Source organism: Emericellopsis cladophorae (assembly GCF_022114955.1).
Source record: "Emericellopsis cladophorae strain MUM 19.33 chromosome Unknown NODE_37_length_229796_cov_116_624128, whole genome shotgun sequence".
Classification (NCBI taxonomy): domain Eukaryota; kingdom Fungi; phylum Ascomycota; class Sordariomycetes; order Hypocreales; family Bionectriaceae; genus Emericellopsis; species Emericellopsis cladophorae.
This window is the reverse complement of record NW_026250962.1, coordinates 154,217-178,940: the sequence shown is the minus strand read 5'-3', so window position 1 is coordinate 178,940 and position 24,724 is coordinate 154,217. Positions and strand designations below refer to the sequence as shown.

Here is a 24,724-nt window from a genome sequence, read left to right as displayed (position 1 = left end):
CACCGCAGTCACTGCAGATTGGGGGCTGGCTGCTGGGGTGAATCCTTCAAGACTAATAATAATAAGCGTTTCCTCTGGGTGGAACCGTCTGTAGACTCACTCAACTCGCAATGTCGCAACCAGCCCACTTCCACCCTTCTCCTGCATGTAACAACCCGATGAGTGCTTATTTTTGATATAAGACATGTTGTAATTGGCACGGCTGAGTTTGGTCTTCTTAAATTCTTATTAGGTGCTCGGGGTTCGCTCAGGTCAGAGCACTTAAAATACAAAGGGGACCGGAGACTTTGGCAGTGTTGGCACCACTGTGCTTCTTGTCGTTTTAGGATGCTCTAGTCATTATAAAGCCTCCTTATTGGCTCTGAATGCATGGACAGGCGACCCTTTTTACGCCTCGTCAGCCGCCCATGCTTCTCCAATTGGAAATGACGTCAGTGATGCCAGGGTGGCTGCTGTATTTGGGACTTGTCACGTCTGCTGTAGCTCTGGTGATTCGATTGATCCTGCCCTGGCTTAAGTTGGCTGCATGTGCTCGTGTACGCCATGAGGAGGGTCCAAAAGAGCGATCTTCCCACGCTAAATAATGCTTGAAGCCCCCCATGTCAAGTTTCATGTTCCTCATACCGTCGGCAGACGGAGTTGTGCAATTTCGGCCCTTGCCGCGCCCATCTACTTGAGATTTTTCGCATCATTTGGGCACGCGGATATTGCCCTCGTCACTTGTGCATGTCTAGTGATCTTTGGCGCCGGCTAAGGCCTCTATCTGTCTCAGTTGGATAATCGTTAGAAATTTTGCGAGCTGTTGCAAATGAACTCGGCGGGTGCTCCCGTGCACCAACTTTGTATCCGCGCTTGACAGATCGACAAGTCTGGGCGCGACTCTCTGACGGTCTGATCCCCGCCGCTGTGTGTAGCTCTGTGCCGCGTCTCTCCCTCGATTCTTCGAGTATGTGCGTGAGTATATCATATTGCCAAACTCCCGAATCGCATACTCTGTGAGCATGGACATTTACAGCGTGTCCATTTTGGCCAGGAGCGCGACGCGTCGGAGTGGTGGCACTGGCTACCCTGAACTAGGACTGCACACCTAGCGTTGAAGCATCACGAGGCTTCGAGGAACGAAAAGACAGAGCATGGCCTTGGTTTCATGCTGAAAATAAATACTTAAATTATCTTTGGAGTATAAACTTCCTTTGTCGTAAGTGTGTAGATGTTGGCTGAGATTGTTTATTCGATGTTGAATTTGGGATCATGTCATTGGTACTCGTCGAACAGAGAAACGACAAAACACGCTTCGGCTCACGCACTAATATTGAATTCCCCATTCCACCTTCGTATTGACATAGTCTGTGTTCAAAGTGGTCCTTATACTACGCGATGTTGGCACCAGCCCTGGCATGGATATTGCACCAAAAGACACACCATGGTAGGTAGCGCTAGCGAGTTTGTCGGGTCAGTGTTTGTATGACGCCCCGTGAATATTTCCATTCCACGCCGTCCACGGTCTATGACATCGCGGTGTCCAAATCGGAGCATATCATTCCGACCTCCGCCTTATCCACTCACCAACGGTCTCGCAGGCACTCTCAATATCACCATCGAACTCCCCTCGAAAGTCTCGCTGCAGCGCGGAGGCTATCTCAGGCGAGTCATCCGGCATCCAGGGGTTCCTGCGGTCGAATTCCTGTTTGAAATACCGTTGGTTGACGCGCCGACGTACGTGTCGAGAGACTACCTCCCACTGTAGCCTTCCCCCCCATCGTCCCACAACCAATGTCATCGCACCATGTGATGCCTTTGCCTAGTCCATCATCCTTTAGGCCATAGCTGCCTGGATTTAGATAGACTGACCACGACTCTTCCGTCTGATCGTCGTCCGCAGATATGGACACCCGAAGATTGCTCACGTAGCTGATCATGGGACGTCCACCGCCCTAAGTCGGACGGTCGATGTTTTCAAAGCAGAGGCACCGATCGGCATCGATTGTGAGCGTTCCAGAACTCTTCAGGTCCTCGCGCGTCAGCGACAGGATGAGGCACGGCGTCATGATCGGCGGGCCAAAAGCCTCAGGACACAGCTCGTTGAGCTGCCCTATAGTCTTCTTGCAAGCTTCGCATCTGTCCTCGCTGCAGTATCCTCGGTTGAGGGACGAGATCCACTTTACAGCAACGATGATCGCAGTTATGGCCTCGAACAGCTCAAGTTTGAGGTCAGAGAACGGGCAGCATTGTGTTCCTGGGACATTGTCCTCATGGGCCTCATGAGGGCATCTGACGGCAATGGTGTCCACAAGCGGTCGCGGAATATGAGGAGAGGACTACGGGATATCGTCGTTTACGTAACTCTGCCATAGCCATATGTTACTGAGGCTGATGCTCCAGTGTGGGCAGAGCGTTCGAAACCCTTGCCTTGCGATACAGGTGCGCCCTGCCGTGGCTTCTCGTTGCGACGGAGTGAATTCCACCGAGCGATGCTCCACGTTGCAGGTGTGACATATGATATAGTCTGTGAGGTCGAATACCCAAAACAAGATCCGTCGTGTGTGAAATCGCTGTACTCAAGACAGCAAGTGGCCGAACTTGGGGGCTTTGAAGTGCTTACACAATACTCGGGTGTCGGTCTTGAGCCAGAGGCCTCACTGTGGCGGCGCGACTCCTCGGGATCACCCTGCTCATCCCGAAAGAGTCTCTGCGGGAGTCCTATACCAGACGCTTTGATGGCATGAGTCGTAAACTGGGTTTCTGGCTCGGGCTCATCCCCGATCAAGAGGCCAGGAAATCCCCTCCGCTTGTGAAGGTTGTGCGCGCTCAAAGTCGACTTTTGATGGTACATGTAGTCGCGGCCACTCGGGGCAGTACTCTTGCCTTGCGTTGGCCCAATATGCGGATCGGACTCCTTCTTTGCGTCCATGTTGCCTTGCTCTGTGACTTGACGCACAAAGGTCGGACAGAAAGCAAAAACCGAAATAGTGCACGGTACTTAGTTGTAAAATCACAGTCCGAGAGAAAACGACCCGCCAAAAGAGGAAATAGAGGCTTGAAAGAACTGAGTCTAATATGATGTTCAATAGCTGAGCGGAGAGTGTGCCTGAGTTATGGTAGACTAGAGCACGTGTTTGGACTAAGCTACGAAGCCATACAAGTTAAAGAACATGGACAAACTACGTGATCTTTCCACCGACAAAGGCAAAATCAAGACCATTGATTCACGATAGCTGCGCAAAGACTTAATAAGCTCAGGGGAAAAGCTACATCAACCTACAGCTGTTGCGTGCAATCCAGATCTAAGAGTATGTCCGAGTTCGATCCGGTCATAATGCGCCACAATGCCCACCTGCCCTCGGCCAAGTACCTCCACAACTGGATTGAGAAGCTTGAAGAGACTATCGCGGAACTGCTCGAGCAGATCGATGAGCGGGAAGCTGCTAGAGAATCCGAGTGTCAAAGTCTTCACCAAGCCTCACCACATGACCTCTTAAGAGCAAAAAGCGAATATGCACAATCAAGAAAACACTGTGGGATTTATAGCATGATATAGACGAAAACCGTAGAAAGTCTGAGTAGCTTCCTAAAGTGGACCACGCAAATGAATCGACAAATCGTCCCCTACGTGCACGTCCAAGTATACGACGCAGGCGTGGGTGGTAGTCTTGATTGCTCGAAGCCTTTCTGAGGTAAAAGTGAAACAAAAGCCAAGTAAAAGCCAAGCAAAAGGGGAGTATAATTAAGGCAAGATTGTGTTTGAAATCAGATGAAATGGCCGGGTGCCTTGGACCAGAGACTGTACTAGTCCGAAGAAGATAAAATGGGAAAGGTTTTCTTCTCCTGTACTTCGCTTTTCTGCCAGGTAACTTTTCTTTCGACCCAACTACCTACTTGATATCTACGCAAATCACATTGCCACCTCGAGTCTTAGGCAATTTCCTCGCCATGGACTGTGAGCACACTCTTGCAAGCGCCCTCGAGGAACGAAAGATGTGGCCGAGCAGCTAGCTGCTCGATGGTTGACTCTGGTTTTCACTGCCATCGGGTGTGTGATGGCCAAGGCCGCTTTCTTTATCGGTGAGGGCATTGTGTAGGCTTTCTAAGAGCTCAGAGGGGTGGGAGATGGCGCTCATCGGAATATGTCAGTGCTTCCTTGCTCGTGCTGGTCATCAGCTTTGCTAGCGTTTCACAGCGACGCCGACAACGAGTGTCATCACGCCAGGCAACAGAGATCTGGATTCATCAGAAATGCGAGATGGCCCGCTGGATCAGTGCATTCAATATTTGTAAGAAAGCCCGTTGGTATTATGTGGTGAAGTTCTCCATATATTGACTAACGCAGCACGGAAACCAGCGGAACAGACAGCGGCACACAAGAACAGATTATCTAGCGTCTGAAAGACCAAGAGGAAATTTTGGACTCTGTATTGAGACGTGTCGTAAAACTGGATACTCAGAGTAAGAGCTCGTGTAACTTGTCGCGATTTACGATCACAACGAACTTGAGTACGATCGCTTAGACAGACCCGCTTGAATGAGATGCGCCAGGCCCTCGAAAAGACCCTGAGCTATAACAAGACGAAGGACGAGCAAATCGAGAGGATGTACCGAGAGGAAAACCAAGACGAAGGAGGCTTGGCCAGGTGCTGTCGAAGAAATTGATGCTCGTTTCCAGGACCTCGAAAGCAAGACCTGTCGCTGGAAACCCAACGCCGCCGTTACCGAGGACACTGATGAGCCACACTCAGAGCACAGTGGAATTTCCTTTTGGCCTGTTTGATGCGTCCCTACATGGAGGCATGTAAATCGAGTTCTCATCACGATCGAGTGGATCTTGAGAGATGAGACAATACATATAGATTTCTTTCAGCAAATACTCATACATCACGCTGCTGCTGGCTGAAACCACTTCTTGTTGACCAGCGTGAGCGGCTCGCCCTTGTACTCACCATCATTATCAACAACCTTCATAATGTTCTTCATGGCGTTCAGCTCAGGATTGATCCGCGTCGTGATCGCAGCGCCTCCATGATGGCACGTCAGTACCACATTTTTAATCCCGGCCAGCACCAGAGATCTTTCCACTCTGCAGCGCCTCAATCAGCGTATCCTCATTGACAAACTGGCCGCGCGCCGTGTTGATGATCCTCGGGCCGTCCTTCATGGCGGCAGAGGCCTCCTTGTTCATGAGATCTTGTGTGTGTGCGTTCAGAGGCGTGTGCATTCAGAGGCGTGTACAAGCTGACGCAGTCCGCCGCCCAGAGCAAACTGTCCGGCATTGTGTCGGCTTCTACTTTGCCGTCTTCTACTTTGAATTCGATGCGTCCCTGATGAACGGTCTGCAAGCCATCCCCCAGTGGCAGGAGTACTTCAACCATCCCTAGAGGAACATCCTTGGCCTCATCTCAGCCAGTCTGTTCGTACCCGCCATGATCACGCCCTTCGCCGCCTCATGGATCAACGGTCGATGGGGTCGCAAGTGGTGCCTGGCCATTAGTTCGACCCTCCCCATCCTCAGTATGTTCCTAAACGCCTTCGCCAAGGACCTGGGCACGCTTATCGGTGGCCGTAGTATCATCGGTGCCGCCGGTCCCTTTGGAAAGATCACGGGCATCGCGCTGCTCCAGGAACTCGCACACCCCCGTCTCCGTCCCCACGTAGCCACTGCATACTACAGTAATTACTACATCGGCCAGAGCGTAGCCCTGGCCTTCAATCAATGGGTCAATCCCGTGGCACTCCAGGCCATTGCTTGGAAATAGTGAGTTGCCATCGCGCACCCGGGAGACTCAACGTTGACGCTTGTTAGTTATGTCGTTTACATTGATTTCGTTGCAATATACCTCGTTCTCCTTCTGTTCTTCTTCCTCGAGACTCGGAACGTATCAAATCACAACGAGATCCTCTTCTGGGTTTTGCTTACAAATTACGCAGGGGCATGTCCATCGAGGAAGTCTCTGTTTTCTTTCATACGGGACGCAAGGGAGATCCCGATGTAGTGGCTCACCAGTTCCAACCTGGTGGCTCTGATTAGGAGCGCGCGTTGACGGAGGAGATTGACGACGTTGAAAGGAGGCACAAACCACCACTGTCACCCGGGTTGAGAGGTGGGCATATTCTACTATGGAATGTCTCCGGACGTGTCGTAGAGTTGCTCATCTAAAAGAGTGTGAATTGACACAAGTCCATCTCTTGAGGCCAATGTGGATTCATTGTCTGAGTGATGTCAACGTTCCACCTACACTTGTAACGACTAAGCTTGTCACTCAATGAACATCTGATCGAAACCGATTACCTCCCACTCTTTGGTCTCTGTGTTCAGTGTCAAGTTGGTATGCTTAACATTGCCAAACCTCAGCGCGCCCGACTCTGCCTGTACACCCCCGACGGGGCGCTCGAGGTGGTTCTCGTTCGCCACAACGGTAAAGTTGGCGAGGGGAATGTCCCACGGGTTGCGCGTAGTAACGGAAGGCGAGCCTGAAATCGTCAGTTTCTCGCGTCATGCACACGGGTCCGCCGAGCCCACCGTAGAACTGCGCCGTGAGCTTCTCCGGGGCCACCTGGAGGTGAAAAAAGCCGCGGTAGTAGCCCTCCTGCCACATCATCTCGTCGTTCCGCTCAATCATGGCACGGGCGTAGTCGCCAGCGTTGGGCTCAATGGGGCCTGATTGGCCGCTGGAGGTGACGGCTGTCCCGGCGAATTCGACGCCCACAGCACCTTGGCCAGTCTTCATGTTATGCTCCCTCTCCCCGAGCCAGACGAGGTCGGAGACCCGTTTCTGGTGGCTGTCGCCTGCGAGAAAGATGTTGTTGCTGATATTGTTGTCGTACAAGTGCTTGAGGGTTCTGTTGAGGTTGGCGATGTATCCCTTTTGTGTTCTGTAGTCAACAATGGACCTGCTAATGGTTATCCGTGGCTACTCACATTCCAATTGTCCCCGCTGAGGGAGCCCTCGTCGTTTTGGAGAATGCGAGAGACGATGATCTGGTTTCCGATGAGGCGCCAAGTGGCCCCTCGCTTGGCTGATATCGACAGCGAGTTGTAGAACCAATGCTCCTGGCGAGCCCCCATCAATGTGCGACTGGGGTCATCTCGGATGAGGTCGATGTAGTCGTCATTCCACCCTGTACTCGTCAGTCCACTGGTGAGCAAGCATGTGTCTGTTGAAAGTATCTTACCCAGAGATGTGATTGAGCGATCATGCACATGAGTGTCGAGGATGACGAGGTCAAGGAGCTTGCCCATTTGGAATGAACGCCAAATGCGAAGGCCATCGTCCAGGTCCGTTTGACTTTGTTCTGTCAGCTCCATGATTTTCCAATATAAGCAAAATTTTCGAACCGAATGCGCATCCATTCGAAGTATGCGCGAACAGCGTTGACTTTGCGGGTGTCAACACTGATCTCCGGTCCGTCGTTTAAAAATGACTCTTCAGTGTTGTTTGAGCCGCTTGTTCCATCGCGATACACATTGTTCGCCACCTCTGCAAACATTTAGCAACGCCTCACGCAACTGTTAAATCAAGTTGGCTTGCCGTGAACATCCCAGGTAGTGATCCAAGCGTAGTCCCGCGCCAGCAACTGCAGATCTGGGTCGGTGCGATACTAATCAAGCATGAGTTTCACAAGCCATGGGCTTGAACATGAAGGCCGGACATATCTGGCCGTGACGAGCACGATAGTCGTACAATGTGAAGATCTTGTTGGGAGGGATTGAACCACGTTCGGTCGCGTCATCGTCAGCAGCGTACTCGTACATGTAGTCGCCCAGGTGCAGCACCCAGTCATGCTCATCCTTGCACGCTGCATTTCCGTAGGCATTAAAGTAGCCATTGGCTGTTTGTGTCAGTTACTGGCGGTCACCAAATCGCAGACACCAAACTTACGAAAGTTGCTGCAAGAGAAGACAGCAAAGCTGAGGGATGAGACATCATCGTCAGCGGTGGGTGCAGTCTTAGTCCGTCCAATTGGACTCTTCACGTCAGAGTTGCAGACGTTAAACTGGTAGTTGTACTCCGTCAGAGGCTCAAGGCCCTGGGCTTCGACCTGCTCATGTGTCAATAAAATTCCCTGACGACGACACTACTCGACCTGCCTTGACTGTAAAGTCAATATCAGATGTCGTGTGAGTGACTCCCTGCGACACAGTCTGCTGCGTCTCGTTCTTCTTTCCCATATAGACCTTCCACTCGACGCAGATTGGGTTCGGATCGGCCTCAACAAACTGTTCAGTCTCATGGCTCCAGAGTGGCGCCGTACCTTCCACGGGCACAGTGCTGTTCTCTGACTTGTTGCTGGGTGCCACTCTGGTCCAAAGGACCACGCTCTCCGGCCACGGGTCACCAGAGGCCACGCCGTGGGTAAAGTTGAGCTCTGAAGGCTCGTAGGCCACATTGTCGCGTTTCCAAGACCTGCGCTCGACAATGTTGGTGTCGATGCCCAGGCGCGCGTGTCGCCTTGAGGGAGAGACATAGTTTAGGTTGCCTGAGAAGCTGGCAGCCGTGGACCCGAGAAGGGCCGCTACGGTATAGATGATCTTGTACTTCATTTCGGTGATGTCTGTCAGTCAGGTCGTCGCAAACTAAGTAGCGTAGGCTGCCATGGTACTCATATCATTGAGACGCGCTGGTAGCACACGTCTCTATTCCACAAGCACCGATATCCGCGTCCAGTAGAAGAGCATCTTCGAAGCACGTTGCTATTTGATCCAAGGTCGCATTGGCGCAGGGCACATCATCGACAGCAATCGCTGATCGCGACGTGCTCCTGGCAGACCACGGCCTTTGAGTCCACCATTTCGCCTGTCTAGATGTAGGAGATGCAGGTGATCGGCAGGTGCTAGGTGAACGTGCTGGCAAGCTGTCGAGTGCATTGGCCAGTCGAACGTAAGTCGTTTGCAGGTGGCCTCTGGAGCCAGCTACGCGAAGTTTCGTTCTGGATGCCACTCAAGCTTGAATACAACATGAACCTTGGGTCCCCGCGTGCCGCGAGAGGTTTTCTTACCCGGATTTCGGCAGGTAGTTCAGGTAGGTTTGGTCGTGCATTTGGTAGGGATCTTCTGCCGGTTTGTTGCAACGGGATGGATATCAGCGTCATGTGTGAACCGATTCAAGCACGTGCGCGGGGTGGAAGCGACAAAATGTGAGCTGGATGCTGATCGTGTGTATTCATTTGGGTGGTGGGTGAATGGATGTTGGCGATAGTCCATGGAGAGATTTTGATTCAAAGGGGGCTTGGTCAACCAAAAGCCAGTCAGTATCTTTTCTTTCTGTTATAAAGACCTTCGCGAAGTGTTTGTAGACTTCTAAGGTCCATCATGACTGGAACCAATGGAACATGAAGAGGTTGTGCTTCAGGAGTTCCGGATAGTCAATGTTGATGTTCGACTAAAGCTCTACCTAACGCTAGGTACTTCGACACTATTGTTCACCCTTCCAAGCCCTTGTCCAAAATATCATCAACATACTCCTCACTATTGATTAACGTGAAATGAATAGATGGGTGTATAGGCTCCATTGATTCTCCGTTGGCGACAATGAAGTAGATGTGTAGGGTAGTCTCAAGCTCGACTAGTGGATACGTATTACATCCGCCTGCCTAGCATTGTGCCCAGAACATCCATATCCAATGCTTTCGACAAAGATATCAAATTTCTAAACGCAGATGAACTATCTACTTTAAACGCTGTATATCGCGTCTGCGAAGACCATTGAGTCCCGCGCAATGGGTGATTGGGGTTCACGTGAGGGACGGCTCTTCAGATCCCTGACGTAAGGCGCTTTCCAACTCGGGAAGGCGCGACGCGTCCAAAGTGGACTTTACGCGGTTGGCGCGTCTCTCCTCCATAGTTGCGGTGACCGTTTTCCGTACAATCGTCCTTCTCAACGCACACGTACCGAATTCTCCGACCCAGTTTCCTAGTGAACGATCAGCACGAAACGAGTCGCTAAAATCCCATACCAACCGCATATCCACGAATGATTGACTGAACCATAGCCGCTCCACGACAGCGAGCTCGGCTGGCGAGCCCGTTGGGCATGGCTCAGGTTGCAACCATGGTTCAAGGCGAACCTGCTGAGAAGAAAGTTCACCCTTTCTTCTCTCGGAACCTCGAGCCACCGTCGACTCCTCCACCTAGCTACGCAACAGCTGAACAGACTGGGCAGCCAGGACTCGAGGACGAAGATGTCAGCAAGAAGCGTAAGACAGAAGACGCAGGCGAGGTCCGAGATGAATCTGCCTCGAAGATGCCAAAGAGAAAGAGGGGCAGACCAAGGCGCAGTGACCCGATCACCAAGCACTTGGTGCAACCTCAACAAACACCTGAACCAGCGCCTGCGCCTGCGCCAGCGGATCAATTGGGGCAGACCGAACAACAGCCACCGAAAACCGCTCCTCCGACTTCAGAGAAGATCACGCAAGCCGCGATCAATGATGCCGCTGGGAAAAAGGTTCTGAAATTCAACCCTTTGACTGGTACTCTAGGGTCACCGCCAAAACCCAAGTGCACTAGCCCACCTTCACGAATCGTCACCATCAGATACGGGAAAAATGAGAAAGATAGAGCCGATCTCGGAGAGAAGATCACCTCTATATTGAGTACGACGCAGCAGTCACCCGAATCATCGTCAAAACGAACACGGAGAAGAAACCCCAATAAGATGGCAGACGCGAATACGGCAGATATCTCCGAACCCAAAGTCGACTCTGAGGTTATAAGGTCAGCCGCAAAGGACACACATCCTTTCTTTTCCGGGAAGAATAAGGAGACTATCAAATCATCAGCAGCTAGACAGCCTGTCGAAGCGCCCAAGCCAGAGCCCCCTAAGCGACAGACAATATCCATGGCCACACCGGTATCCCCACGAAAACAACGACTCCCATTCTCTTCGGATCGCAGTCGACCACCGGCATTTGGTTCCGCAAGGCCAGCTGCAACAAAGGTACCAGGGGCCAAGCATCCTGCATGGCCGGCCCGAGATGCGACACATGTGAGAGGGGACCAAGACTTGTCATCGGCCCAAGGGTGGCATCACAATATCTCCTTACCGGAACGCAAGTTCAAAGGCCAGGCAGTCGCAATCACCTCAGATGAGTCGGTTCTCTGTGACACTCTCCGGAGGTTGAACCTGGAGGATGCGAAACGGACAGCTTCCTTCGTTGACGACGATTCCAGCACTCCACCCCGTGAGCTGCGGTTGCCTGCGCAACATTTTGAAAGTGGAAGGCAACTTCAAAAGCGGATTCTGCCTGAGCTCCGCTGGCTCGCTTCCACATCTGCTTCGGCTGACATGGATCTTGACGAACTTGGTGACGGTCCACATGTGAAGTCACACCCAATTGTCACGCGTCTTTTCGCAGAACTGGTCGTAAGTCTTTGTGCCTATGATCGATCCACATGCGAAGGCATTTCGTGGACGCAAAAGTACACACCAAACAGTGCGGCCGAAGTGCTCCAGGCCGGCAAGGAGGCCTTCTACCTGAAAGAATGGCTAGAAGGTCTTCGAGTTCAAGCAGTCGAGACGGGAAGCAATGACTGTGGGAAAGTCCAGCCAAAGGGAGAAAGACCTGCAAAAAAGCGCCGGAAGAATAAGCTGGACGGCTTCATCGTTAATAGCGATGATGATGAGAACGACCTTGATGAGGTGTCGGAAGGCGAACCAGACTGGACGACGTCAGGCTCTGGCCGCCCCAAAACCGTCATGCGACGAGTCAAGAAGGAACAAGGCCGTTTGAACAACGCAATGGTGATCAGTGGCCCGCATGGGTGTGGCAAAACGGCAAGTGTCTATGCTGTTGCCAAAGAACTTGGGTACGAGATTTTCGAGATCAACTCAAGCACCCGTCGCAGTGGCAAAGACATTCTGGAAAGAGTGGGCGACATGACTAAGAACCATCTAGTCCATCGCCAACAAGACAGCGGAGCAGAGGAAGACAATGTTGAGGATCAGGTGGCCAAGGACCTCAAGTCAGGGAAGCAGGGCATGATGACAGCCTTCTTCAAGGCCAAGCCAGACGTGAAGGCTGCAAAGCCCAGGAAAGCGGCTAAAGAGACCGAACAGGTGCCAAAAACCGGTTCAAAATCGCAGAAACAGTCGCTCATCTTGGTGGAGGAAGCGGATATCCTCTATGAGGAGGACAAGCAGTTTTGGCAAACCCTCATGAGCCTCATGGTACAGTCGAAGCGGCCTTTTGTGGTGACGTGCAACGACGAGAGTGTCATACCACTACAGAGCCTAGCTTTGCACGGTATCTTAAGGTTCAGCATGCCACCCACGGAGCTTGCTGTCGATGTGTTGCTGCTGATAGCTGCCAATGAGGGCCACGCCCTGAAGAGACAAGCTGTCGAGCATCTGTACATGTCGCGAAAATACGACTTGCGAGCTACGATCACAGAGCTCAACTATTGGTGCCAGATTGGAGTTGGCGACCGTCGCGGAGGCTTCGACTGGTTCTACCAACGTTGGCCAAAGGGAATCGATGTTGACGAGCATGGCGATACGGTGCGCGTGATCAGCGAGAATACATACATGGACGCTATGGGGTGGTTGGCCAGGGACGCCTTGGCCACTCGTGGTCGTGCCTTGTCGAAAGAGGAGGAAGCTCTGCAGCAGTGCTGGGACTCGTGGCGCTTCGCAGCTGGGGACTGGCACGAGGCAAATGGCTCTAACCCGAGTGTCTTTCACCTGCCTCCCAAAGACCTGGACGCCTTTGGCAACTTTAGCGATGCGTTGAGCGCGGCGGATATATCCTCCACGGCCCTTGGCAGCGCTGCCCTCGACGGGAGCATTGATCCTGGCTTGCCGCCGATGCCCGACAAGGTCAAGGAAGACTTCATCATTGGCCGTCAGCTCATCGAGGCCGACACAGTGACTGATTACACAATCTTGAATGACGGGTTCGCAACCTCGCAGAAGTCCCTGGCTCGTCAGGTGCTCTATCGCCACATTACTAGCAGAGCACCAGACGAAGCACAAGCGTTGCGCCCGCTAGATGAGACAGGCACCACCCTGGCGCTCAAGAGATTCTTCTCGACAGTTTGCAACGACCTCACGCGTCTCGACCTGGCTTATGCCTTCGATCCCATCGCTGCCTCGGACGCCCATACAGCCACTTCGCATCTCGACCCGTCGGTCTTTGACAGAACAACGCACCTTATCGTGCTCGACGTTGCACCATGGGTCCGTAACATTGTTGCCTACGATCATGCACTGATGCAGGAGCGCAAAAAGTTAAGCAGTCTGCTTTCAGAGGGTGGCCAGTCCAAGCGGATGCGCAACACGAGGGCCGCCTACTCGGCGCTCGAGGGCGGCGATCGAAGGTCCACTCGTCGTGAGAAGTACTTTCAAGGCTCTCTTAACACCTTGTTTGTCCTCAAGACCGGCTCGGACTCGTGGACTCGAGCGGCCACAGAGCAGGTCTCTTACGCTGAGGCAGAGGCCGCGACACCGCCGAGCCCCACGTCGATGGATGTAGATGAGGAGTAACTAAGCTTAGTAATGAAAGCGATGTATTTTGACATTTTCTTTGCACGGCGATGCGGAATGCACATATGATCAACCCCGGCTTTGGCCATCCCTCTTCCACATTTGTACGGAGGCTCGTCCTGCCCAGCTTGTTCCCCGTTCCAGCGGTAATACCTCCGCACTTGATACGCCACGTTTCTGGTCTGACCCTGAATTTGCGTGCCCTTTTCATCTCGGTTTGGGCCCGTTGCCTCTTGTCTTTGGTACCCTCTGCTGACGGCGACGCTCCTGTTCCTTCTCTTCCTCATCCTGTGTGATCTCGGGCCCTGTCCATCCCGCCCCAAGAGGTCTCTGATCTATGGTATACATTGTCTCTCCCTTATCTCTGGGATGCTGAGGCGGAAAGTGTATGTAGCTCCTTTGTTCGCGATACGCCCTGTCCTGCAGGGGGGTAAGTCCTGGTCGAGCAGGGCTTGCCGTCCTTGACGGGAGTGAACGTTGATAGCGATGAGAAGAAGAGTTGTATTCGGGCATTGCACGACGACCCGAGGAGGACTTCTTCTCGAGATGGAGATTTTTGGCGATGAGGGCTCCCAAGAGTATTGTTGAGCTGAGGGGTCAGCAGCATTTATCGCCCCTCGTGATTATGATGCTTTGTAGGCATTTTAAACCCCTAGAATTGTAGTTTCAATGCATTTCCCATGTTTCAACAATAGCTCTGAGTCGACATAGTCTCCTTTCGTGGCATGCAATGTGTAATGGTGGGTTCTACGATGGTTGTATTTGATGTTGCGTATCGTGCGCGACAACCCCACTCTGTATTTCTCGAATGTGCAATTGTGTTCAAATGTATGCCACTTGGCTTGTGCGCTGTGCTTTGACCGGCTGGTTGCGCCGGCATTGTTACACGGTTGCGGGCGCGGCTCATGATACATTGCGGCCGTGGGAGAAGCCGGCGAGCTAGAAATCTCTTTGGTGAAGGTACCGTGATCTACATTCTTCGAGCGTCAAGTGAAACTGCATTTTCCGCCCAGCGAAACAAACATGCACAGCTTGTCACCGTAAGCTTGCTGCCTTTGTGGCTTGGTCAGCAGTCAGCTTGGAAGCTCTGCAGTAACATGCTGTCCGTCCATGGCAGTACCAGATCTCAAATAAATCATACGAATCATATATATTCGAATCCGAAGGGATTGTCTCACAAAACCTGGTCTGGGTGGTTCTGCGTTCCGACATTTGTGCTGTTGACTCCCCGTCCATCGGATATCCCAAGCCCCTTCATTCCATGGGCAACGCCGAGACGAACCAAGGGCAAGTACATGAGAAGCCGAGAAGAGAGGAAACATCCTCCGGCCAAGAAACATGGCCCGGAGATATCTTCGAGGAGAGCGGCTCAAGTGACATTGCACTCGAAGCGGACGCCGATGCCGGCACGCTGGTGGTGGTGATTGGACTACCATGCGTCTCGTGAGCATAAGCCAAGCGTACGCCCGGTTCTGCCGTGCAACACATGCTGCCTGATTGAATGGTTCGCACATGGCTGCCTTTAGGCTTTGGATGGTATGATCATTCCTCGTCGATCTCTGGCGCAAGACAGCACAACATCACACCACTCGTCCAAGGCTCCCTGAAAGGCTCCCGCATATTTGACCAATGCTACGACGACAATCCAGCCATGGCTTCGACAGGAGTGACTCTGGAGTTTCCTCAGGTGAACGTACATTTGCTTCGAAACTCGAGGCTCATGCTGCGTGGACTTCAACCGGGCATTGCTGCGAACGTCTTGCATCGCCTTACCGTTGATCGAAGTGAAGGTTCCTCCATGATCAAGGCCTCAGCCCCGCGGCAGGGTCCGATGAGCTGCTGCGGGTAGCGGCTCTAGCTTACGTATAGTGTAGTGGGGCGCGACATGACCGGCGTCTGCGAACCGCACCAGCAACTTGGGCCTGCTTATCAGAGTGCTCGCTGCGACGGAAGCTTCACCACGGCAGGCTAAGCAAGGGGTTCCTTGTGTGACGTCGGTGTGTATGGATAGGGCTGAACTTGTCGTGGGTGCCTCGATCCCTGGGTGCAGGGCAGCATGTAGATTGGCAAGTGACGACGAGCGCGATCCTCAAGGAACTGACTGCGAAGGTGGTGGGTGTTGCGAGGAAACATGGCGGGTGGCGCAATGATTAGGGGTAAGATTCCAGGCCTCAGCTAGCTCTGATGAGTGAGTGTCAGAGCCAATGGGAAGCAGTTATGTCACGAAAAGGTGGATCCGCCGGGTATAGAATCGCACTTCGAACAAGGGCCGCACCTCCCACGCGAAATTGACAGCCAATGATGATGTCACACTGACCCTTCACGAGAACCCTTGCGCAGCCCTCTTCGTCAGTTTGGCGAACAGGCAGAACCTCTCCAACATCATCGCCCTATCACCACGACGCACTGCTAGCCAAGGCCCATCACTGGGCCACCCAGACTTTGCGACGTGCGTCTGGGGCTCATGTACCGTACGTAGCTAATGCTAGGACTTTTCCCAGCATGCGCTCCAGTCGCTACATTTACAGGCGCCATGCCCTCCTTCGTTCGCCCTGAGATCGATGACAAGAGGAACCGGTTCGTGTCAACTGCTGAGCGCCCAGATCCAGATTTCCACTCCTCTATCCGTACTTCTAGTTGCTCGGCGCCCTCGTATACTGGTCGTATTTGACAAAATCTTTACAGCCGGCCACGTACCCTGCCATACTGCCGACACTAGCCAAGCGCTGACTCCTTCACACCTGGTCCTCTCATGATCATCTCGTGCTGACCTGTCCACATTCTCAAACATACCTTACCAACTACACCACACAACCGCATTTTCGAGCCCAACTTTGTAAGGTAACTGACGGAGCGCTCTGTACAATACTTGATATACCATACCACCACCCGTGATGAGTGGCGGACTCTCAGTCGAGCAGCACATCGGCGCAGTCGACGCCTTTGCGCGGACACTGGTCGTGCGCGCGCGCGACTCGCCATCCATCTCCGACGCTGTTCGCCAACTGCATACGGCTTTGCGCCACCTTCGCGTGGAAGCATCAGACCCTGACTCTCTCCTCGGCTCAGGCACATGGGATCACCAGATCAACGCTCTGATCGACGACTGCGGCGCTGCACTTCGCCAGCTGGAGGGTGCATTGGATGATGGGCGCCGAGGTGACCAGCTTGCTGGACGGGTTCGTCGCCTAAGGGACCGAGTCGATGATTTCCTCGACGGAGTGCAACTGCAGAGTCGGACAGCCGTCGCCCCCGTGAAATGCGACCCGTCTGGCCTGGAGACCATCAAGGACAAGGTCGACACCGTTGCTGAGCGAGTCTTTTCTCGACGACAGAATAGCTTTAGCAATGATGAGGACCAATTATGGCGCGAATTCAAGTCGGAACTGGAGAAGGAAGGCTTCTCGTCAGAAGTGCTCAAAAAGAACAAGGTACGCATCACTTCAGTCATCTTTGAACCTTTCCTGACGCCAGCAGGTCGTTCTTCGTGCCTACATTCGGGAGCTGGATGCTATGAGTTCACAGAGTGGCGGCCCCCGTCCTACTGTCCGAGGACTGCTTGAATACGAGGCTGAAGCTGCTCCCCCCAAAGAGAAGTATCCCGCCATCGAGAACGAGAAGTTTCCCACCGGCATGAAGCTCGCCCGGCGCATGCCAGCCGATGAGCCACCACCGCCGCTACCACCAAAGGAGCCCATTGCTGAACTGCAGTCCTCGCAGCCGCGTACCTCCACATCGTCAGACGACTCGCATCACGCCGACTCTGTCGACAGTACTGCTCTCATCTCCACCAAGGATCTTGTCGCCATGGACAGTCTCAACTCCGGCTTGGCTGGCATGCATCTATCCCCACAATCACAGGGAGCAAGCCCCTATGGCGCCTCGCCCGCCAACAGCACCCAGCGCTATCTCCCTGCCCCTTATGCCGGCACTCTTGGTGCACCTCGACCGCAGGACCTCGCCGAGCTGCAGGGGTCGCCCTCATCCGCCGTCCTTGGTTCATCGCCGCACCCGCCTTCAGACTACGGCACCAGTCCGCGCTCCGCGCCCGCGTTCCGCTTGGCTCCGGACCCTTATGGCAACGAGATACCCATGGATGCCCAGTGGACACGGATCAATCGTGGTCGCGTCAGTCCCGAGGTGCTCGAACGTGCCGGCGTGCGCTATGAGGCTCGTCCGGCCTACGTTGCCGTTCTCGGGCGGCTCACCCGGGAGCAGATTGAAGATTTTGCCAGACAGAGTGCCGATGTTCGTCGCGCGCGGCAACTGCGCCAATCCTCGCCACCCAAGAAGTACCGTGGCAGGCAGGACTCGAAGAGCAGCAGGGATGAGGAAGACGAGGATACTGATCTCTGGGACTCGAGCGACTCCACGGACATTGACGATGATAAGACGTCAGTTAGGGGCACCAGATCATACCCCTATATCGTCAACCCCCCAGAGAAGGAGAAGGGGTCCCCCTCTGCGACTGTGCAGCCCAAGTCGATTCTGAAGAACAAGAATGAACATCACGTCCGATTCGGCCCCGACCCGTACGAGGTCAAGTCCAAATCGCCACGGTCATTGAAGGATGGCCGAGACCGCGATCGCGATCGCGAGAGAAGAAGAAGATACTCTGACGATCGGTACCACGGCGACAAGCCCTCGAAGAGGTATTATGACGACAGAGATCGCGAGTACTCCGGCCGCAGGTCGCAGCGGAACAGGAGGGACGAGCCAAGAAGCAGAGATGACTATAGACACCGGGATCATCGCGACGACAGAGACGAGTACCGAGACCGCCACTCGAAAAAGAAAGCATGGGGCGAGGCTCTCGGCGCTGTCGGGATTGGTGGCGCGGCAGTGAGTCTGCTGAGTGTGCTGGCAGAGGCCGCTTCCAATGTTTGATCCAGCTGGACTTGGGGACTTGACTATATTTTTCATGTGGCAATTTTTCACGATTATGGTTGATGATGACGGATATGTGTTTTATGGATATATATGTACAGAGGCCCAGCTTTGTAGGATGGATGTATGGTCTAGATACCCAATGACGAATTTCGTTGCGTTCCTGTACCGCTCTATTCGTTCTACGTGTGATTTACAGTATCAACTGAGAGGCGATGCCGTTCCACCACTGTCGCCCTTCCCACGACAGCCCATGCTCAGGTCGATAAGGCGGTGGCTTGCCAGTCTCAGACATGCTCCTCTGTGTGTGCGCTCGTTCCGAGTGCAGGACTGCCATACTCGGATTCGTGGGCCATATAAAATCAGGATTCTCGTGCAAGATTCCCGTCGTTTCGTCTTTGATCTGCCGAGTTTGACCGAGCTCATCGGTGGACTTAGGGTGTACATGCGCGGCTGCTTGCTTGGTCATGAGGGTATGCCTCAGCGCAGGCTTGAAAAGCCTTGCTCCACCAATTTCATGGATCACGACGTATCCACTCCTTGTCCGATATTTGAGGTTGCGCGGGAAAAAGGCCGCAAATTCATAAAGGATGTTGGGGATCTCCACCGTCGTTATGGCTCCGTGTCGGTGCTCGCGGCGGTTGCTGGCCTGTTTGATGATCCTGTCCAGGAGGAAGCCTATGCGGTTATGGACGTAATCCTTGTCTGCTTCGCACTGCCTCCTGAGCCGAGTAGCCTTGGATATAGTCGTGCCGTTCTCGAGGGTCGGGTTAACAACGGCGTCACGCAGCATAATCTCATCAAGCATGGCAGTCTCTAGATCGTCCGATACCTTGCGGTAGTAGTCCATGGCTTCTTGCCTGACCATCTGCAGGGCTCGAGTGACCTCTTGGCTGTTGATGTAGCTGCGGATGCGCAGATCGAGATCCTCAAAGGAGGGTTGAATATTGTACGGCTCCGAAGTCATCATGTCAAATACAGCCCCGACGTCCTTGGCTTCGACTCTCTGGGTGTCTTTGCCAAACATCATAACGCGGCCTTTCTGGTTCGCGGCGTTTGCCGTGGTGTGTGTCCAGTTCAGCAAATTGGACCATACCTCAGGGTCAATAGGTATGCTGTACCGCTGCGAGAAGAAGTCGATGAGCTGCATGCCCAGCGGTATCTCGGACATTGTGCCGAAAGACTCAACCAAAGCGTTAAGAAGACGACCTGTTGGCCATCTGGGGTCATCCCGTTGCAATTCCTTGCCACCAGAGATCTCATGGGTACTTTGATCGACTCTCACGCCGTATTCTTTACGGAGGACAGTCTCCAGGACGGCTTGCATGTCGCTGGACTTGGCAAACCCGATCAGACAGGCACACACCAGCTCTTCGTCCATGTCGTTTGGATACGCCCTTGAACGATTGTAATGGGCCCAGAACGAGCGGTGGTCGTTGGTCTCCATGCCACCTCCGGATTGCAAGGTACCACCAGGCCGACGGAGATAGCGTCTATTGTCCTCGTCCGGCTGGTCCCGTCGTCTGTTCCAAGGGGAGATCTGCAGAGCATTCATGGACATGTGAATCCGGTCGATGGCCTTCACTGTGCTCTTCTCCTCTGCGCGTACATGTGAATGGCGAATCAGTTGCCGTGGCTCCATGAGCACCCGGGTCCGGTCAAACGAGTAATACGTCGGTTCCATCATGAAGCGCGTCTTTACAAATTCTGTCCACGTCTTTGTGGTACGCTGTGGCGCCAGCCCTGCCTCAAACATCGCGCCAAAGGTGGCATGCGCCATGCGCAGCTCAACGCCGGCGCCCACACAGCGCATGAAGACGACAAAGTCCTCTGGCCGGAGAGTGATGCTGTGCACGCGACACTGTTCCAAGATGGTGGCCATGCCTTCCATGACCTGTCGACTGTGGACCCGGACACCGAAATCATCGACGAATCTCGCTGCATCAGAATTCCGCGCCAAACCCTGAGATATACTGATGCCCCGCATCAAGTCATGCTCAGGATGAGCAATCGGATCCATGCCCCGCAAGATATCCGACAATGTCGACCGCGGCATGCTCATCAAGCTGTGCAGCGCAGCATCGTGCGCTGGGTCATCCTGGTCCCTAAGCGCCCTTGTCCATTGAAGGAACGCGAGGCTGATGACGGCAACATCGCGTTTTCGAATCGCCGTGAGCAATGTCTCGAGAAGAGGATCCGGGGAAGGGGAGAATTGACTCGCGTGTAGGGTCGAAGTCGAAGGAGGGTCCGCAATCGAGGCCAAGTGGCGCCGTCGCTCCGCTGCCCCATTTCTGCTCCATCGCCAGTGCGGGTCCCAGCGGGCTTCCAGTGTGGAGAGTTCGCGAGAGCAAAGCGAGGAGCTCAACCGCAAAGCTCGTCGTCGCAGCATTGTTTCGGCAGGGTCATCGGCGAAGAAGGCAGGGAAGAATGGCTGAGGAGGAAATGATAGCTTGGTGAAAATTGTCGCGTGTGGTTGCGGGTGGCACAGGCACAGCATCCCCCAAAGGGTCGCATCGGGCGGGTCGCCTGGAGTGGGGAGCACAATATGGGGTAAAGAACCGCTTAGGCGCATAAGGTCAGACAGCTCGCTAGATGCATATGTCCTTGAAGCGGCTTCTTCCTGATCCGAGGTTTTCCCGCCTGCTGGAGTCGCGGGTATTTTCGCATCACGTTCAATCCTCAGCCGCTCAGCGTTTCACGTGCCAGATCGCCCGAAAGTCACATTCACTCCTTCAGACTCAACCAAATTCACTTCGGAACCATGGCAGACGTCGGTGGTGATGACAACCATGTCTCAGAGCCCCTAGACCTGGTGCGACTTTTGCTGAACGAGGTTGTGTTCGTCAAGTTGAGGGGTGACAGAGAGCTCAAGGGCAAGCTACATGTGAGTGAGAGACACGCTGTGAGCGACTCTTTGATCCTGACCCGCGACAGGCATATGACAGCCATTGCAACTTGGTGCTGGGCGAGGTGGAAGAAACCATCTACGCCGTGGACGATGACGATGATGATGAAGAGATCAAGGTGAGACGCCACCCTGCCTCCGGCCCCATGTATCGCTGCTAACTCGGTGTAGACCGTGAGCCGAAAATCAGAGATGCTATTTGTGAGAGGTATGTTACATTGATCACTTCATGTATGCGACGACTGACTGGGACCAGGCGACAGTGTGGTCATGATCTCACCGGGGGTACCATTCTGAACGCTTGCACAATAGCTCTTGAGTTGAGGCAATTCATGCAGCACAACATCTTTCAAACGATTAGTTGAACGAGAGCTGCTAGGATGATCTGCGAAACGCCAATCCCAAGCGTGTACCCTGGAGGCAGTCGCGACGCATCCAGCATCGGAGCGCCTTGCCAAACCGGGAACTGCCTCATGGAGGTCGTGTCCAGGACTGAGACCGAGCGTCTCCTTGATTAGAGGCCTCGCGTCCATTATGGTGTGGCATAGTGAGCTAGCTACGATACATGCTTCATGAGGTTCCCACGAATGCGAACAGAATATGCCCAAAGTCGTCCGAATGATTGGTGTCCCACTGACACAGCGCTCTATCAGGAGGTATCCGGTATCAAATTTACGAGTGTCAAAACGGTGACTTTAGAATTGAAACCATCCTTGATAGACCACAGTTGTGAACGGAGATCAAGTAATTAGTCTACACCGTGGAACAGCTGCGAGCAATATGCGTCTAACCGATTTCGCTATCTGGCCCGTGCGCATCCATCTGCACCTTCCGTCTTGGCATCCACCTATCGATAAGCTGTCTGGCTCCTCCCCCATGACGCTCATCGACTTCACCCCACCACGATTCGCCGCCTAACAGACTCATTCTATGACTCCTCTCTATCGTGGTCAGCCTCACCTGATTTCTGCGGAAACTCAGTTGAGTCATCCGAGTACAGCTCATGTCGGCATATCAATACGCGGGCTGCATAAATTAAAGGGCGCTCTGTAGATCCCATCGTCTCGTGTAGCGCAACCCAATGATCACCCGAATACCACCGTATACATCAACCCAAAGCCGCCACCATGTCAAATAAGGAGAAATATCAGCCCAAAGATAACAAGCGGAAAGGGGAGACTGTGAGTATAGCGCACATGAACTGTAGCTGTTTCTAATAGTTCAGGCTTTGAGCGCATTCGCGGAATACGTCGAAGAGCAGCAGAACATCCGCTACCCTACCAAGGCCCCCGCGAAAGCTTCAGCCGGCACCGCGCATGACGCTGAAGACACCGAGCATCACGAAGAACTTGACGAGCTATTCGAGACCCTCGACTTAGAAGATGCCGCGCCGCGAGTTTCCTTGAAACAGCTCCTGCTCGCGACCGATGACGCATCAATACAGAAGCTCGAAAAGGTCGTCATCGAACGATTAGACGAAGGCTTCGGCGAGGCTGTATTCGAGCTGGGGTTTGAGGATAGTGGGGAGTCTATGGATTTAACGATAGAAGAGTGGAACGTGGCGTATAACCGACTAGACGAAACAGCACATCGAATACGGGCGAACTGTCAACTACTGATGACTAAACACGTTGGCGGGAACGTTGAGGCACCGAGCGTGGGCGATAATCCCGGCAAGGCCAAGGGCTGCAGCGGGAAGGTTCTGGTTCGGCAACAGCCAGGCGTGATTGAGGATGTGATTGAGACGCGGATAGCCGTGGTCGGCAACGGTAAGGCTGCGCTATATGGGAAAATGGCTCTATGAGATTGAGACTAACCTTTATCAGTTGATGCCGGCAAAAGCTCCATGCTGGGTGTCCTTGTAAAGGGCGACCTTGACGATGGTCGTGGAAAGGCGCGCGTGAACCTCTTTCGACACAAGCATGAGATCGAATCAGGGAGAACGAGCTCCGTGGGGATGGAGATCATGGGCTTCGACAGCAAAGGCAACATCATTACGAGTGATATTCCTGGTCGTAAGTGTGATAAGCTCTGCATATTTTTCCTAGCTGCTGACGTTTCCGCTGCAAAGGCAAGCTTTCATGGGAGGAGATAGGCAAGCGAAGCGCCAAGGTTATCACCTTTACCGACTTGGCCGGTCACGAAAAGTACCTTCGGACGACAGTGTTCGGCCTACTGTCAAGCAGCCCCAACTACTGTCTCCTGATGGTGGCAGCGAACAACGGCCTTGTGGGTATGAGCAAGGAGCATCTCGGTATCGCCCTGGCTCTCAACGTACCGGTCATGGTCGTTGTGACCAAGATCGATATCTGCCCGCCCAACATTCTCGAGGAGACAATCAGCCAGATCAACAAGATCATGAAGTCCCCAGGCGCGCGGAAGATACCCACGTTCATTAAGAACAGGGAGGATTGCATCAACACAGCCACGCAGTTTGTCAGCCAGAGGATCTGCCCCGTGTTCCTCGTCTCCAACGTGACAGGTGAGAACCTGGATCTGGTCCGCACTTTTCTCAACATCCTGCCGCATCACGGTCGGTACAACTCAGACGCCCCCTTTGAGTTTCAGGTCAACGACGTCTTCTCGGTGCCCTTCACGGGAACGGTGGTGTCAGGGATCGTGCGCTCCGGCGTTGCGCATGAAGGCGATAACATCCTTATCGGCCCGGATTCGCTCGGCAACTTCCTGGCCACCGCCATTCGCTCCATCGAGCGCAAGAGGATACGTGTTCCTGCCGTGTCCGCGGGTCAGTCCGCCTCCTTTGCGCTGAAGCGCGTCAAACGCAAGGAGGTCAGAAAGGGCATGGTCGTTCTACCAAAGACAGAGGGCCAGCCTGCCCCCAAAGTGCACCGCGAATTCATAGCAGAAGGTCAGTCTCCGTTTCGTTCCCCATTTCTTTTTTATCACTATGCTCATACCATGGCAGTCTTGATCTTGTCCCACGCCACGACCATCAAGACTCGCTATCAGGCCATGCTTCACGTGGGACCTGTCCAGCAGACGTGTGCTATCATCGACATTGATCGTGAACTCATTCGCACTGGCGACCGGGCCACCGTGGCTTTCCGATTCGTGCAAAGACCAGAGTACCTCGTCCCTGGCGACCGGCTACTCTTCCGCGAAGGCAGGACAAAGGGGCTAGGAATTGTGAAGCAGGTTGGGTATGACCCTTCGAAACCCTTGAGGGGGAAGCCCGGTGAGACAGGAGGCGGGGGAGAACCGTCGGGCGGAGGGAGGGCCGTCGAGGTAGGAGCATGATAAGTGCTGGGGTAATGGCAGTCAGTCTTCTCAGCGTGGACGAGCATTTGGATTGGTATATTGATGTTTTCATGTACATGTTTCAGCGGCTTTTGCCCGCCTTATGTTTCCCCTGTGTATCCTCGCTACCGGAATCATGCCCGCAGGTAAATTGTTGTTGACAGTGCTTCAGACCCTTCGAGCACTTGCGTGGAGTCCTAGA

General features: G+C 53.6%; 8 protein-coding genes across 8 annotated transcripts; 4 read left to right on the top strand and 4 right to left on the bottom strand.

Moving 5' to 3' along the window:
* Nucleotides 1-1,934: 1,934 nt before the first annotated feature.
* On the bottom strand, nt 1,935-2,911 carry J7T54_004251 (uncharacterized protein; the record flags this gene model as incomplete). Its single annotated transcript, XM_051507920.1, has 2 exons — nt 1,935-2,318; nt 2,603-2,911. The coding sequence occupies 2 exons, from the start codon at nt 2,909-2,911 to the stop codon at nt 1,935-1,937; spliced, it is 693 nt and encodes a 230-aa protein (XP_051360974.1).
* A 1,958-nt stretch (nt 2,912-4,869) lies between these two features.
* Nucleotides 4,870-5,209, bottom strand: J7T54_004250 (alcohol dehydrogenase; the record flags this gene model as incomplete). The annotated part of the gene is made up of 2 exons (XM_051507919.1): nt 4,870-5,009; nt 5,071-5,209. The coding sequence occupies 2 exons, from the start codon at nt 5,207-5,209 to the stop codon at nt 4,870-4,872; spliced, it is 279 nt and encodes a 92-aa protein (XP_051360973.1).
* Nucleotides 5,210-6,247: 1,038 nt separating this feature from the next.
* On the bottom strand, nt 6,248-8,533 carry J7T54_004248 (uncharacterized protein; the record flags this gene model as incomplete). Its single annotated transcript, XM_051507918.1, has 8 exons — nt 6,248-6,462; nt 6,512-6,854; nt 6,911-7,110; nt 7,165-7,277; nt 7,328-7,469; nt 7,657-7,821; nt 7,872-8,031; nt 8,087-8,533. The coding sequence occupies 8 exons, from the start codon at nt 8,531-8,533 to the stop codon at nt 6,248-6,250; spliced, it is 1,785 nt and encodes a 594-aa protein (XP_051360972.1).
* A 1,507-nt stretch (nt 8,534-10,040) lies between these two features.
* On the top strand, nt 10,041-13,472 carry J7T54_004247 (uncharacterized protein; the record flags this gene model as incomplete). Its single annotated transcript, XM_051507917.1, has 3 exons — nt 10,041-10,461; nt 10,669-10,705; nt 11,426-13,472. 3 exons carry the CDS (start codon nt 10,041-10,043, stop codon nt 13,470-13,472), a joined length of 2,505 nt encoding a protein of 834 aa, XP_051360971.1.
* Nucleotides 13,473-16,366: 2,894 nt separating this feature from the next.
* On the top strand, nt 16,367-18,359 carry J7T54_004246 (uncharacterized protein; the record flags this gene model as incomplete). Its single annotated transcript, XM_051507916.1, has 2 exons — nt 16,367-16,903; nt 16,998-18,359. 2 exons carry the CDS (start codon nt 16,367-16,369, stop codon nt 18,357-18,359), a joined length of 1,899 nt encoding a protein of 632 aa, XP_051360970.1.
* A 193-nt stretch (nt 18,360-18,552) lies between these two features.
* J7T54_004245 (uncharacterized protein) lies at nt 18,553-20,748 on the bottom strand (the record flags this gene model as incomplete). Its single annotated transcript, XM_051507915.1, has 1 exon — nt 18,553-20,748. One exon carries the CDS (start codon nt 20,746-20,748, stop codon nt 18,553-18,555), a length of 2,196 nt encoding a protein of 731 aa, XP_051360969.1.
* Nucleotides 20,749-21,120: 372 nt separating this feature from the next.
* J7T54_004244 (U6 snRNA-associated Sm-like protein LSm3) lies at nt 21,121-21,561 on the top strand (the record flags this gene model as incomplete). Its single annotated transcript, XM_051507913.1, has 4 exons — nt 21,121-21,243; nt 21,294-21,383; nt 21,436-21,472; nt 21,521-21,561. 4 exons carry the CDS (start codon nt 21,121-21,123, stop codon nt 21,559-21,561), a joined length of 291 nt encoding a protein of 96 aa, XP_051360968.1.
* Nucleotides 21,562-22,391: 830 nt separating this feature from the next.
* J7T54_004243 (uncharacterized protein) lies at nt 22,392-24,522 on the top strand (the record flags this gene model as incomplete). Its single annotated transcript, XM_051507912.1, has 5 exons — nt 22,392-22,445; nt 22,490-23,033; nt 23,091-23,279; nt 23,336-24,133; nt 24,191-24,522. The coding sequence occupies 5 exons, from the start codon at nt 22,392-22,394 to the stop codon at nt 24,520-24,522; spliced, it is 1,917 nt and encodes a 638-aa protein (XP_051360967.1).
* Between the last annotated feature and the right edge of the window lie 202 nt (nt 24,523-24,724).